At 43.1% G+C, this 15,841-nt stretch overlaps 1 protein-coding gene across 1 annotated transcript in view; it reads left to right on the top strand.

Moving 5' to 3' along the window:
- SAFB (scaffold attachment factor B) overlaps window positions 1–15,841 on the top strand; it is a 78,704-nt gene that overhangs the window by 11,121 nt on the left and 51,742 nt on the right. The window contains exons 6-13 of the mRNA XM_012646127.1: window positions 7,813–8,351; window positions 8,775–8,824; window positions 9,494–9,588; window positions 11,254–11,403; window positions 11,482–11,564; window positions 11,873–12,012; window positions 12,180–12,268; window positions 14,173–14,279. Coding sequence (XP_012501581.1) covers window positions 7,813–8,351; window positions 8,775–8,824; window positions 9,494–9,588; window positions 11,254–11,403; window positions 11,482–11,564; window positions 11,873–12,012; window positions 12,180–12,268; window positions 14,173–14,279 — 1,253 coding nt within the window. The remainder of the gene's footprint in view (window positions 1–7,812; window positions 8,352–8,774; window positions 8,825–9,493; window positions 9,589–11,253; window positions 11,404–11,481; window positions 11,565–11,872; window positions 12,013–12,179; window positions 12,269–14,172; window positions 14,280–15,841) is intronic.

Below are 15,841 nucleotides of genomic sequence, written 5' to 3'. Positions count from 1 at the left end.
GGCACTCACTCTGGCCAGGGCAGCACAGTGAGACTCTTTCTCAAAAAAAACAAAAAAAAACAGATGAGAACTGCATATGTGCAAAAAGGAATTACCAGGATGTTCATCTTCATAAGCATCTTCTTAAATTTCCACCCGTAAGTGTTCATTAGATCAGTGCTGGTGTAGCCATGTGATGCAGTTAAAGAATATGGAAAGATGTTCACAGCATATTGAGTGAAAAGAGAGGACAGTGCAGTGCCAGTTTTGTAGGCAGAGTACATGTACCACATGGAAAACATCAGAGGACATCTGATGTCAGTATAACGTGAGTGCTAACTCAAGATGCTGAAATTGTGAATGGCTTTTATTTTCATTTTCCTTAGTTATATTTTGCTTTATATCATTGTTTTTGTGGACAGGCAAACATTGTGTTCGTTAACTAAAGAGCAGCGCATTTGCATCAGACGCTGCCCTCCCCACAGACAAAGCCTCTTGACAAAAAGGTCAGGCCTTAGGACAGGTCTGGTCTGCTTAACTTTGCTAAGAACCTATTTCCCACGCCTCCTGCTTCCACTGCCAGTTGATAAGAACAGAAGCTGTTTGCTTGACGGTGGGGTGGGGCCTGCCTGGAGCAGAATGGCATTCCCATTCTGCATTATGCAGTGTTCCTACCTTGGTAAGTGCCACGGGTATTTAAGGTGTCTTTGCTTATGTCGTGCTGGAGGCTTATAGAAATGAAGGTTATTGCTTGTAGAAAATAAATATGATTGATCTCATGCTGTAAATGGTGTTTTTTCTCCTCAGGGCGTAAACTGGAAGAAGAGGGTGTGGAAGATAATGGGCTTGAGGAAAATTCTGGGGATGGACAGGTATGTGCAGCCTTGCAAGCGAAGCAGGTTGGTGCATGGACCAATGGCAGTCACATGATGGTTTTGTTTTATTTTGTCTTGTCACAGGAGGATGTTGAAGCCAGTCTGGATAACTTGCAGGATATGGATATAATAGATATCAGTGTATTGGATGAAGCAGAAATTGATAATGGAAGCGTTGCAGATTGTGTAGACGACGATGATGCTGATAATCTCCCGGAGTCCCCGTCTGACAGTAGAGAGCTAGTCGAGGGAGACATGAAAGAGCTTCCGGAGCGGCTTCAAGAACAAGCTGTAGGTAACTTGGCAGTGTCTGTGGAATGTATCCTGAACGTTCGTTTCAGTTCTACAAATGTTATAATAGATGATAGTTTTATATTTGGAGTTAAGTTCTCTTAATGCCAGTTCAGTAGAAGAATGGTTCATCTGCTTACATGTATGTTTCGTTGGATTCTTTCTCCACACTTTCTTTGCTCAGTTGTGTCTTGGTGTGTACGTAAGTGCGTTCTGTGTATTTGCAGGAAACAGCATGAAACATTTTGAGGACAATATTAAAAACCTTCCTGTTTCAGGAAGTTGATCTGTGCTGTTATAGCTTAGATGCCTTGAAAATACTAAATAGGAAGAGGTCGGAAGTTATTCTTTTCCCAGTTGGTACCCTCCTAATAGTGAACCTTGACATTGTTTTTAAAGCCTTAGCTTTTTTTCACGTTAGGAGCATCTCACATGTATAACGAAATTTTAGTGGGTATTATGCATTCACCTCTGCCTACCAGACATTAGTCATTGTGTCCTTTAATCCTTTTGACAACAATGTGAAGTGTTCATGCTGTTGTCCCCGGTTTCAGCTGAGGAAAGTGGGGGAAAAACAGGTATGTCCAGGTAACATACAGCCCGTAATAGAATAAGAATTAAGACTAGGCTAATTCAAGAGTCCGTGTACTTAAGTCGTGCACCACGTTGACTTGATGCCATTTGTTTGTTATTAAATTATTTTCGTTTGCATGAGGATTAATGGTAGGAGACAGGAAAGGCTGTGAAAATGAGGGGCCGTGGTGAGGTGTCTCTGTAGGGCCCTTTAGGTGTTGGTTCATGGGAGGGGCCCCGTGTCCATAGTGGTCCCGGATTTTCTGCGGCCTCCGCCTCTCGAGCAGCCTTCAGGGAAGGAAGCCCTGCCGGTTGACTTCTGCCATTTCAGAATACGTTTGCGTTTCCTCCTGGAACTGATTCTCAGTATCCCTAGAGATAGCAGATTGTCGTCTTTGAATGGGGGTTTTGATTTTGAGAAATGGCTGTTATTCCGAGAGTTATTCTGATACAGATCGGGTTTGCAGTTGCTTTATTTTTTGGTGAGTGTCATTCGCCAGCTTCCTAAAAAGGAGCAGCAGAAATACTTGTGTGGTGGCGGGGATTACATACCCTTCTTCATTGGCTGTAGTTTCTTAAGGCTGTTTTGTTTTCTTACTGCTTCTCGTTAGAAAATAATACATAGTGCAGTATAAGCTAGAAACATCGTAATGTGTAGAAGCAGTGTAGTGTACGGGTTGAGGGTGTAGACTGTGGAGGTCTGCCAGTTGCCATATGACCTTGGGCAGGTTACCTAACCTCTCTGGGCCTCAAGAAAGGTTTTGGGAGGAATAAATGGATGGACGTTTATCACAAACTTAGAGCAGAAGCCAGCATATTGGTCATCTGCCCATTTTTGTAAATAAGGATTGATTGGAGCACAGCCACATCTACTGTTGCTGTTGTTGACGGTTGCTTTCGTGTCATAGTGGTAGACATGAGTAGTTGTGACAGAGACCATCTGTACTACAAAGCCTGAAATGTTTACTGTGCAACCCTAAGAGAAGTTTGCTGACCCCTGGCCCAGGGCAGTGCCCAGCATATAGTAAGAATTATGAACATATTCATAGAGTTGTTATAAAATATGTTACTGCCTGTACTACAGGTAGTAGTGCTGTGTAACAGTCAGAATGACCGAAGCATAGTGGTATGAACTGAAATGATGCCCAAAGAGACATTAAAATCAGGGCTCAGAATACTGTGCTGCCTGTCTTGCAGACAGAGAAAGGGTAGGTGGTCTTTGGCACACACAGGTTCTGTTTATCTGGTGACAGTTGCATTAGGATTAGGAAGGAGTGGTGGGGGTTAGTCTTCAATGAATAGGCAGTGTACTTCTTGAATTTTTTGATCAATTGTATGTCTTTGCTAGTGAAGTAAAAATGATGCTAATACATGCTCATTATGAAATATTTCAAAAGTATTTCCCCTAAAAATATACCAATTTTTAGGGCTGTATAGCAGACAGCCAATACTTGACTCACAAAACATCCAAACCCCTTCTCTGTGTTTCGTTAATCCCTCGCCTTTTTGGGTGTAGCCCCCCTCTTAGAATAGAAGCTCAGCGTCCAGTTAAATTCTTTCCCTGCACATGGGGCATAGTGTAGTTACCTGGATTTTGCCAATCCTATGCTGCTGTCCTCACACTCTTATCTACAAGTTGATGCTCAGAGGCACGGTTCTCAGAGACACTATTGCTTTTTGGATGGTAGCTGCCCCATGGGCAGCAGTCCTGTGTCAGTGGCATCCAGGCTGCCATAGTAGGTGGTTAAAGACTCCACTCTGCAGTGTGATTGTAGACACTGTTCCTGGAACAGCAGCCCCCAAACCTGGTATTCTAATCCACCTAAAGAGTCTGTGTTCTACCAAATTTGAATCTCTTTTCTGCTTAAGTTATAATTTTTGCTTTGGGTTGTGTCTGGAAACCCACACTGATATCATTTCAGTGGGTTTCATACTCTATCAGCACATAGGCGTTTACATACAGTATTTCTTTCAGTCTAGATGGATTGGTAATGCTGGTTTTTTTAATAGTATTTTGAGTAACTGTTTCAGTTTTGTTTTAAGACACTGCGTTCCCAGTTTAATTGTAAATGATTTTCATGGCTAATGAGTTTTTATTCCACAGATGTGCCATTATGTTATTGTCAATGTAATAAACTGTATTCTCCATTTATTTTACAGGTAGAGGACAAAGAAAATATAAACAGTTTAGATACTTCATCATCTGACTTCACTATATTACAGGTACATTATTGTATGCCTCAATAATTGTAGAATCAAAGGTTAGATCACAGTTTCTCAGAACCATTTCAGACATTGTATGGTAGTTCCAAGTAATAGTCATTGCAGGGTTTATTTACTTTGTCAGAATCTTTAGAGTAGGTTTTTCCTCTGTCCTTTCTCCCCAAATGTAACTTACCTGTGGCCAAGGAAGGACTTAACTCTTGGCTTTGACTCGTTGATTTTAAGCACTATGGCACACTAGCAGCGCATGGAAGGGCACACTTGGTGATAATGCTTGTTAATTTCATTGCTCAGGGACAGGCAGCCTGTCTGATCCACTCTGCATGCTGTCCCCTGCAGAAAGCGGATTTCCTGGAGACAGTGGAGGGGGTATTCCCTCCCTAAGAAAGATAAACAGGGCACTGATGAGGATGGGAGGGGTGGGCAGGGCACTGACATTGCTGCTGAGAAAGTTGGAATCTTCGGGGTTCTCGTCCTGTATTTGGATGTTTTTCCTACCAGAATTGCACAGATTTATTTTGATGACCATATCATCTTGGCTGTTTCATTACCATCTCTTTAAATATTAAATCATAGATGAAAACAAATGAGATGAGAACTAACTTTCAGGTATGATTTTTGTAAATGTGGGTCTTGAGTTCCTTTTCATTATTTTGCCAGCCTACATAGATTTACATTGTTGGAATACATGTACTCACTTAGCTGTCCACTTTTCAGTAGAAGTTTTTATTAGGAAATGAAAATACAGTCAACCTTTGGCAGGCCCTAGTTTTTGTTTTTAAATAGTGTCATCTGTCCTATGCTAATTAGAAATCACTTTTCAGACAAGATTTCCATTTGCTTCTGCCAGGCCAGGGGCAAAGGAGATACTGGAAAACCAGAACTCCAGCCTGAGGGTGCAAACCTGGAGAAAATTTGGTAAAGCCCAGCTCTCCTTTAGAGCTGATGTCTCCCAGCTGTGAAGTGGCACAGCCCATTATGCACTCAGAAAGGAGAGGCAGAGCCGGATCTTGTGATGCTCTCCAGTGTATTTCTATGTCTCTGTTACGATAGAAAATATATAGTTCCTCTCATACATAAATTGGAATAGATTTGATGCTTTCTAATGAAAATTCAGGACAAGAGTTATGCTGCCAAGACTAATCATTTGCTTTAGTTGTGAAGTCCTAATTCCCAGCATGGCATAGGGTAAATGGAAAAAAAATAGATTGAAACCATGAGAAAAGTGAACAGTTTCCTAGGGCATCCCAGGATCTTAGAGGAAGGTGTAAATCACATCCATTTATTGGGTATGTGGGAAGCACCTATGATGGGTCAGGTATGGCCTTAGCTGCCAGTGTTAGAGATACATGACAGATAAGTATGGTCCCCATCCTCTCAGGGCCCCCTTTGCATGTGAGTACACAGGTAACCAGAACTTTGGGAAGAGCCTCCCCTGATAATTTGGAGCACAGACATGAAGTCACAGCACCTTTGATCAAAGTCTGTGTGCTTCCAACCTGCTTTGTGTCCTTGGGCAAGGTACTCAGACATTGTAGGCCACAGTCACCGAATCTATAAGAAGGATGATACTAATAGTAGCAAGCTCCTGGGGCTGTCTGATGACAACTATGTGTATATAGGCACTTAAATTTATGCCCGGACCCTAGTCAGTACTCAATCTTCAGTGTTGGCTGGAATTCCAGAGTAATGTGCCTTGTGTGCATGGGAAACACAGGAACCTATGGACCACATATAGAGGAGAAAGGCCCTTTCCTTAATGGAATTGCACCTAGAGTTTGGGTCAGAGAGGGAGCTGCTTTAGGGAAGGCTTTGTAGAGAAGAGTCCGTGAGCTAAATACTAAAGCAAGTGTGGGACATGGCCAACATGGGGGCAGGGGAGGAATGGGCCTTTTGAGGAGTCAGGTCATGTGGGAACCCATTGGCTGAAGGACTGAGGCCATAGAGGGACAGGTGCTTGCTGTGGTAGCAAGGTCCAGACAGACAAGGACAGGGGTACGCAAAACAGATGCAGTTATAGACAAGCAATAGTAATAGTAGAATTGGTAGGGCTTCCTGGGAAAATTTTTGAGTGACATTTAGAGCTGGTCTGGTAGGAACATTGATTGGAAAAGGAGATGAAGGAGGAAGAGCAAACGCTCAAGGTCACTGGGTGTGCAGGGACTAGGGTGGCACCGCCATGCAAAATAAGAACGGAAGTCAAACTACATTGTCCCATATTCCCTCTTTGAATTTTCAGAAAGTTAATTCCAGATTCACTGTGAAAAAGTAATTGTCTGGTCTGGGTATCATTGCTCACACTTGTAACCCTAGTGCACTTCGAAGCTGAGGTGCTAGGATCCCTTGAGCTGAAGACCAGCCGTAGCATGAGCCATACCCCATCTCTACTAAAAGTAGAAAAATTGGCCAAGTGCCAGGCCCGGTGCCTATAGTCCCAGCTACTCACTAGGCTGAGGCAGGAGAATGGCTCAAGCCCAGAAGTTTGAGATTGCAGTGAGCTACCATGACACCACTGCACTCTAGCCAGAGTGACGGACCAAGGGGTTTTTCGGTGTGTCCAAAAAAAAAAAAAAAAAAAGGAATTGTCTCATATGTATCATGCCTTCTGTTAAGTCAGGAAAAGTACAAAAATGAAAATTCTGTTGTTCTTTCTTTTGAGCGTTTAGTCTTGGAAGATTGACAAGTCTGTTCTTCTTTCTTGTGTGGGTTCTGTTTCCAGGTCTTACGGTGCTTTCGGTTCTTCATGTTGTGTTGGTATGTGTTGTGGTTGTCATTGGTTTGGGGTCTTTTGTGGGGTGTGTGAGTTTTGTGGCTGTTGGTTTTGTGGGTTTTTTGTTCTGTTTCTTTTGTTTTTTCCTTGTTGTGTTTTTTGTTTTTGTTTGCTATGTTTCCGTTTTTTCCTTTTTGGTTATTCTTGTTTTTGTTTTTTGTTGCTGTAAGTTTTCTCTCTTTTGCTTGGTCTTGTTTCTGTTTTTTGTTGCAGTTACTTGTGGGGGTTTTGCTGGATTCTGGTTTTGTTCCTTGTCTAATTTACCTTCTTTGGTTTTGAACCGTTCTCTTTTTGTAGTTTCTGTTGTTTTCATTGGTTACTTTTCAGAAGTTGCCTTGTTGTTGTATATTGTGTTCTCTGGGCTTTCAGTCGATCTGTGACCGTGGTTATCGTTATTGTTTTTTCAGCTGTATTGGTGGGTTTGTGCTGTTTGCTGCCTTTTTATTTTTCAATGTGTTTTGATGATATGTACCTTTCTTTTGCCTTTTTGTTTAGAGGTGGTATTTTTACATTTGCCCGAAGAGTTTTTGTGATCTTGTGTCTTTTCTTTCTTTTACGGTTTTTTTTTGATTTTGTGCAGTTTGTTGTTTTTATGTTTTTTTTTCAGGCTTTAGAGGTAGTTGTATTCCGGTAGCGTTTCGATTTTTTTCGTGATAATTGGATTCCCTATTCGGTTTGTGTTTTTTCATTATCTTTGGGCACCGTTTTCAGTTTTTGTGCTTTTCATGTCTGAGTGTTCTGTTGGAAGAGATTCAAAGAAATTTGGAAATTGAGCTGTTCAGTGAATGGTGATACATTCAGTTAAGCAAGTTGGACTTTGGAAGCTAAATTTGGAAGAGTCATGTATAGACTACGACAGAATGAAGATTGTCAAGAATCAGCCACAAGGTGTTGTGGGTTAAATCTCTGGGATGCTTTTCTCTTCCATGTAGCGTAGAGGCTAACGTAGCAGTCTGTCGGAGCGCAGGTAGTGTAACCAGTGTAACTTTGCACACCCGCGGGTTTTCCAATCTCTGTGTAGCTAGCAGTTCTCTTCATGTTAGTGTGGCAGCCGTGCCAGTTCCGCATTTGTGATTGCTTTATTTCCCTGGTAATTAAACCTTGTGCCATTCTATTCCTGTTAAATCCGTAGAAAATGAGAAAATACTCGACATTTTGGGGGAAACTTGTAAATCTGAGCCAGTAAAAGAAGAAGGTTCCGAGCTGGAGCAGCCATTTGCACAGGATACAAGTAGCGTGGTGCCAGACAGAGAGCTCGCGGAGGAAGAGGACCTTTTTGACAGCGCCCATCCGGAGGAGGGTGATTTAGATTTGCCCAGCGAGTCAACACACGCTCAGTCGTGCAAGGCAGACAGCCTGTTAGCGGTAGTGAAAAGGGAGCCCGTGGAGCAGCCAGGCGATGGCGAGAGGACTGACTGTGAGCCTGTAGGGCTAGAGCCGGCAGTTGAGCAGAGTAGTGCAGCCTCCGAGCACGCGGAGGCCTGTAGCGACGAGGTCGCGGAAGCGCCCACGGAAGCCCCAAGTCCAGAAGGCAGAGATAGCAAAGAAGACGAGAAGAAGTTTGATTTTGAAGCTTGTAATGAAGTCCCTCCGGCTCCTAAAGAGTCCTCAACCAGTGAGGGCGCTGATCAGAAAATGAGGTTTGTTTTTTCTCAGTTTTAGACCAGACACTATCTCCTTTCCATTGGTCATTTAATGACACACATAAGCTGTTTTTCTGCAAGTGGCCAGCCAGACTGATGAAATTGTAGTTGCGGTTCTAAAAATGTCTTATTTCTCTGTGTGTATTTTTAATGGGTAATTCAGTTTCTTTTCTTTTTTTCAACCTATCATGGTTATGTTATTTAATTCTTCCTAATTATCTTTAGCCCAGCAGAGTTAATTAACTCCTGTGGGTCCAAAATCTTATGGTTAGGTCTGATTTCCAATACAAGTTTGTCGGGCTATCATTTTTTCAAAACTAAATTTCGGGTAGGTATGCAACCTCAGCACGTATTTTATTATTTTGAGTTTGTTTCCTCCATGCATCTTCCTTCTGGAGTGACATTATCTTTTGTCTCTAGTTCTGCCGACGATGACTCAGATACAAAAAGGCCTTCCAAAGAGGAAAAGGGTAGGTCACCCCAGAGACAGCAGTCCTTTGGGGCGTGTTTGGCCTTGGCTGGGGTGGGCTGTTTGATTCTCTTTCATGGCGTACTGCGTTTCTCACCCAGATTTTCCTGAGTCTTTCCTGAAGTCTTTCTCCACTTCTGTACCATTAAGTCTATAGCTTCTGCATTGTAGGGAGCAAACCAGATCCATCCCGTGAGTTAACATACTGACTAATGCTCTAAAGAGAGTGTTGGAGTTTATTGGTCCTGTAACCCTTTAGTGAAATCATTAATTGGGAGAGAATTGAACTGGACCAATTTCCTTCTTAACCATTGTTTTAAAAGACTGCACATACGGGATAGAAGCAGAGGTATATGCTACAAGAAATGGAAACAACAGGAATGTTTTTCCATTGAGAAACCTAATTAGCCATTTAATAACTTTCTAAGGGAACAATTTCTCGCAGTGCTAACAGTTGCTGTTGTGATGGGCCTTTCTGGCAGTGCTGTGGGGCCTGGTGCGCAGCTGCAGACTGTTTATGAGGACACTGGGCCAGGCCTCCACCTGTTTGGCTTTTGGTGCTGCCACTATCTGGACTAGAGGGCACACAGTGTCTGGTTTGGAATAACCTTCTTAAAAACTAAGGATCTTGTGGGTGTCTGTTATTGACCAGAACCTTTTTTTGGAATAGGTCGTAGCAGCTGTGGTAGAAATTTCTGGGTTAGTGGACTTTCTTCTACAACAAGAGCTACAGATTTGAAGAATCTTTTCAGCAAATATGGAAAGGTAAGAGCCAGGGGTTGTCTGAGAAAGAAGGTACTTTTCAGCCAATGTAATACAGACTTTACATGCAGGTCCTCATCCCTGCTCAGCACCTTGAATGACACTGGGAGGTTATGTTTGCTGATGGCCGTGGCGGGTTTGCCCCCTTCCTTTAATGGCTTCGTGAGTCTGTGTGTATGTCCAGAGGACTCACTTCCAGGGGAGGGCAGTGGGTGAGCAGAGGTGCTGGTCAGCGCAGTTTCGAGGCAACAGTGATTAGAGGAGAGTCGTGTTGACGAAGAAATATAGCCCTTAGAACAGGGGCCTGTTTGAACATGTTGTGTGACCCCGTCCCTGCGTATCCCCTGTCTGAACTTCCCTGCTAATGTGGAGGGCTCCCAACCAACCACTGGGGGTAGTTCTGGCCCCTTCTCATCTACAGCACCTGCCTTTGCTGAGCTAATAACGTGTGGCAGCCATCGACTTTCCTCCCTTCCCTTTCTCACTTACACTTGTTGCACTCATCTTCTAAATAAACTACTGCATCCAGGGCTCCTTGTCTCTGAGAGTCAGATTTTGGGTCACCAGAGTACAATTTAGTATACCGTGTTGTCCATAGTAAGGGGTCAGTATGTTGTGATAGAGAAAAAACAATATGGTTTATCCAGATTATTGACATCCAAGAAGTAATGAGAAAAGAAATTATGACTGAGGGCTCTCTGGGCCTTAGTAATCCCAAGTGCATGACTGGAAGACCCACACCTGATCTTCCCAACTGGGGCCCCTGCCGTGACTGCAGAGGGACTCCCAGTAGGTGGCTGCTTTCAGCAGGAAAGTATCCTAAAGACTGCAGTGTCTTGGGTGCATTGGAGGCCTCTGTGGGTTAAATAGGAGACCAGACCACTCTGAAACCTTCCGTGTGACACAGCACACGTGAACACTGGCTGTGGCCACTGATTCCTGAGGGCGTTTTCCTGAGCTGTGGTGCCTTCTGCCTTAAAAGGGCGAGCCTGACTTCAGCTTGCTGAATTCGTTAGAACTGAATCACATGATAAGGATGTGCCTCATCTGAAACATATCACTGAAATTTGTTAGTGTTAATGGTAAGGTGGTTTAACTTTTCAGCCTTCAGGCAAAGGAAAAAAATTAGGTGGATTTTGTGTTCCAGAGCACTGTTTACAAACCTGTCTTTACATCACTATCTGTGGACAAGTCCTCCTACATGATAACACATAATAACACTTCACATACTTTAGGGCCAAAACATCATGACTATATATTTACAATCATTTCTGCACAACTTTTAAGCCACACTAAAGGAACGCAATGGGAACTCTGTGTTTCGTTTCCCTTCTCTCTCCGTTCCTGCACACTGCCCTCCTGGTCCCTTTGAGGAACAACAATTAGAGAGTAACATTATCCTCCCAGTCTGTATCTACAATCTGTAGGACACCTGGAGACCCAACTCTCGTGCCAGCACTCACCCCATGGAGGGCTCCAGGACTGGAATACATCAAAGGAGAGCAGTGTCCCCACTGCCCTGCCCTCCACCCCCCAACCCCCAGTACCTCTCTCAGAGGGTTCTTCTGCTTCAAATTGCAATATCCCACATATTTGAGTCGTGGGTGTTGGGGATCTGTGTCTGTGTAGGCTTGATGTCCAAGTCATATTTACATGCTTCCCTTTGAGGTGGTGGGTGCCAAGGTTGTGACAAATGCCCGGAGTCCTGGAGCTCGCTGTTACGGCTTTGTCACGATGTCCACAGCAGAGGAGGCAACAAAATGCATTAACCACCTGCACAAAACGGAGCTGCACGGGAAGATGATCTCCGTGGAAAAAGTGAGTGATCATTTTGTTCCTGGGATGTGGCCCGTTTTTGGAAATGATGTAATATTTGAACTTGATTGTTTTTTTCAGGTGAAAAATGAACCTGCCGGGAAGAAAACCTCTGACAAAAGAGACAGTGAAGGGAAGAAGGAGAAGTCAAGCAACATGGACAGGTAGTCTTCTTCTCTGATGCAATGAAATGGGGAGGGGACAGCTGAAGACATCCCTTTCCTTTATTTGACATCCTTCAAGTTTTCCATAGCTGTAGAAGTACGGATACTATATCAGAGGTTGACCCTCCACGGGACCCCTTTCCCTGTTTTTTTTTTTTTGAACTTGGTCAGCAGCCCTTTACCGCCAGTAGGTGAAGGTTTCCTCTCTCCGATCAGTTCATGCTCATTGCGGGAATACAGGCAGGGCTGCTCTGTTTCCCTGAGTACTTGCTCTAACACGCTCCTGTGTCCGGGGCTGCTGTTTGTAGATCTGCGAACCTTAAGAGGGATGATAAAGCCGACAGAAAAGATGATGCTAAAAAGGGTGAAGATGGAAGTGGAGAAAAGAATAAGGACCAAGATGACCAGAAACCTGGCCCCTCAGAGCGATCTCGAGCCACAAAATCAGGTAAACAAAGAAACCATACGGGAGGTTTCATCTTGTTTTCTGTCCCTAGCCTGTGTGGGTTGTTAATTTGCTAAGATTAGGAGGCAGCTAGGTTCAATTTTCACATTTTCTCCATTGAATATTTATTGCATGTTTCTTACCTTCTCCTTACTCCTTTTTTCCTATAGGGAGTCGAGGAACCGAGCGGACTGTAGTCATGGATAAATCTAAAGGGGTGCCTGTTATTAGTGTGAAAACATCTGGATCCAAAGAGAGAGTGAGTATTAATTTTCTACATAGGATATTTAGCTCATAGCATATATCTCTGTGTTAATCTCATTGAATTCTTGAGCTTAATCTGAGAAAAGCTTTCTACCTTTTCAAAATCCCATAAATCTAACACTTTTTAAATAGAGAAAATGTTAATGCTTTCCTTTATACTTCATTTTCGTCTGATGATTTTTGGTTTTTATTTTCCTAAGCTAACTTTGAAATTGAAATAGGAGAGCACTTGACTTTTTTCCCTGATTCGGCATGTAGTGGTCCATTTTCATTGTCTGTCCTGAAAGTTTCAGCAGCTCCCTTTTGTGTATTCGTAAACCTGGCCCCGCCAGCCTCTAAGCCTGGTCTCCCTGGGTCCAATCCCATAGGCTTCTCTCTGCACACTGCTGCACAGAACACTGGAACCCAACATGTCTGTGTTAGCTACTTAGCACCTGACTCTGCCTGCCATTAGGGTCACGGGCAGCTGTTGATGTTCATAAGTTCAACTTGGGACAGTCTTACGAGTTTGACAGATGTGGGTCACGGGTCCCCAAGATCACACCCACATTCAGCGGTTCACTGTGATGACCACTGCACTTAGCATATGGTTGTACTCACGGCTAAGATTGGCTGCTTCTGTACAGGGAAGCCCATTAGAGCATTGGCACCCAAGGTTTTTATTGAAGGCTGGTAACAGGCACCCTCTGCCCAGTGGGTACTAAAATTCCCAGTTCCCACAAGGAAGTAGATGTTCACCATAAACTACAGTTTGCACAGGCTAGGCACACTGAGCCACCTTTACCAGTTACCTGTCGACTGGGGATACTCAGAGTGTCCAAGTTGCAGTTGCCAGCCTTGGGCGTGCCATGTCAACCCTGAGCTGCACAGAGCACAAGCCATTTACTTTGGTTCATGATGTTACTCACCTGCAAGCCAGCCTTTCAGTTATGGAAGTTTCCACCAAGTCTCTGCTACTTTGTTGCAATATTTTAACATGTACCAATTTTTTAACATGTTGTAGCCTTTTACTCTGATTTTCTTAAGCATGATCAGAAAATGGAAAAATGAAAGTGTGATATTCAGGGCTAAGATGGGTAGGTCCCTCATAAATGTACTAATATTGGTAGCTCTCTTTTAAATGTACTTGGCATAAACAAAGAAACTGTCAAGCATACCCAAAGTGCTGTATTTGGGAACTCACTACATGTATACTTGTGAAGGAAAAAGATAAAGAGCTTATTTTGGATGCAAATGACAGAGTATAACAAATTTTTTTGATCTCATGAAAAGTTCGCGACAGTGCTTGTTTCCATTTTTACCCTATTGAATGTACTTGATGAATAATATTTCTACATTAATGTTGCTTAAATTCTGTCTTTCAATTATGGCAAGCAAAGCATAAAGTTTCTTTATTTATTTATTTATTTTTTTCCATTTTAACCCTGTGACATTGGCATCATAAAAGCATAAAGTTTCTTTAGAGAGAATACTTCATCACGTGATGGTTTCATTAAAAGTTAATTGTGTGGCATATCCTCATTCAGTGCTTGCACATGGACATAGATAATTCTTCTTGTTCTGCTGTATTTCCTACCCGTTATTTTTTTTGAGGTACGGTGTATTGCCCAGCGTAGTGTGCAATGGTATCATCATAGCTCACTGAAACCTGAAATTTTTAGGCTTAAATGATCCTCTGGCCTCAGCCTCCTGAGTAACTGGGACTACAGATGTGTCTCAACACACCCAGTTAATTTTTCTTGATTTCTGTAAAGATGGGGTCCTGCTATTACCCTGGCTGGTCTGATATTCCTGGACTCAAGCAGTCCTCCAGCCTTGGCCTCCCAAAGTGCTGGGACTACAGGTGTGGGCCCCCATGCCTGGCCAACTTTAACTTACTAATGTTCTTTGGTGAATTAGGTTTCCACAAGCCAGGATCGTAAATCAAATAGCAAGGAGAAGCTGTCCATTGTATCCTTTGATAAGATTAAAGAAGTACAAAAGTCAAGAGACTCAGAGTCCTGTAGGTGAGTCTGGATCCAGGAATGATTGGGTTGTTTGCCTATGCTGTGGTCATGATCATGTCCTGGGAGGACACGTTCACAATTCCCTGGGGGTGGAATACTGCAGTGAATGTTTTTGTTCCTTTGGCTGTCAGTTCATGGGCTTGCTGTGTTTTGACTTTCATCCTGTGGCTATTTCCACATGATTTTATGCAAATGGGCTCATCTCTTCTGAAAGATTACGGAAGGTGACGTAGGGAGATTCAGTGCTTTTCTCCTGCAGGAGTGCTATTTAGCAAAAGGTACTAAATCTGCTTTAGAAGCTTTGAAAAGGGAAAAAGAAACAGTGAGATAATTTTTTTGTGCTGTTCCTTTGGCTCTCACTTTGCTGTAACAATGGGTCCGGTTGTCATCTGTGGAATATGTACCGTGCACTGTAATTGCGTACTTGCTTTTCCCTATAATCCTATCTTTCTCTCCTCAATAAACCTCATTTTTGTGCTTGACTTAAAAAAAAGGAATCAGTGAGATAGAGCCAAAGACAGCACTGAGAGGTCTCCATCCTTAAATGAGCCAAGAAAGATACTGTCATAATTTTTAAGAACTAAAACAAATGTTATTGGGTCATTCTGTGTTGCTGTTAATCTATCTTTCCCCTCAAGAATCAAATTTTAAATTAGAGTTTTAAAAATAAGGACCAGTGGGTTTATGTATGTTGAGGGCAACTTGAATCTGTGCTTCTGGGTCAACAAAATTTTTTGAAGTACTATTAATTTAGGAAAAAAACTCAAAAAACAGAGTGCAGTGGGGGTGGGCAGGGGAGCAGTTTTGGTAATGCTCCCTAGGCAACTGTTTCCCTAAAAGGGAAACGGCAGACAAAGGCACATGCAGCTCTGGTAGAGAAACCAGCAACTACCAGCAGCACACACCAATGTATATGGAGACTTGAACATGGAGACAGTGACAGTGACATTTCCCACCAGGGAAGAAAGGAGGGACTCACCCACACAGGGCTTCAGGTCCTGTGGCTGTGCCTTCGGATCCTTCTCCGCATCCTTGCCTCGCTCACATCACTGACCATGCGGTGTGGGTGGTGAGTGGATGTAAAGTAAAAACCACCCAGTTAGTCATCTAATGTGAAAGTAAATGTATTTATGAATTTTGGGTTTCCAAGGCCTCAAAAGTCATGAAGAGAAATTGACCGAGACAAAATTAAACTTTTCTACCGTGACAAACGACAGGGAAAGTCAAAAGACATGCAGCTGATGGGAATAAAAGTGATTCGAAATAAACATAATAAGTCAGTAAGAAAAAACTGCCCAAGAGAAAAGTTGACAGAACTATGTGGACACTTAACAGAAGGGGGAATACAAATGGCCTTGAAACAGATGAAAAGATGTTGAGTCTCACTCGGGTTCAGGAAAATGCAAATTAACATGGTGGCGGGGCCATGTTTTCATCCCTCAGTGATTTGACTGAACATACGCGTGGAGGTGCTGGGAGGTGGGCGTTTGTGCTGGGAGACTGTAAATGGGCCCAGGGATGCCCCACAGCTGCTTGAAAGGCCAGGGGTTCTAGTCCCAGCC

This window comes from Propithecus coquereli, unplaced genomic scaffold (assembly GCF_000956105.1).
Source record: "Propithecus coquereli isolate 6110/MARCELLA unplaced genomic scaffold, Pcoq_1.0 Scaffold241, whole genome shotgun sequence".
Classification (NCBI taxonomy): domain Eukaryota; kingdom Metazoa; phylum Chordata; class Mammalia; order Primates; family Indriidae; genus Propithecus; species Propithecus coquereli.
This window is presented reverse-complemented; position numbering and strand designations above follow the sequence as displayed.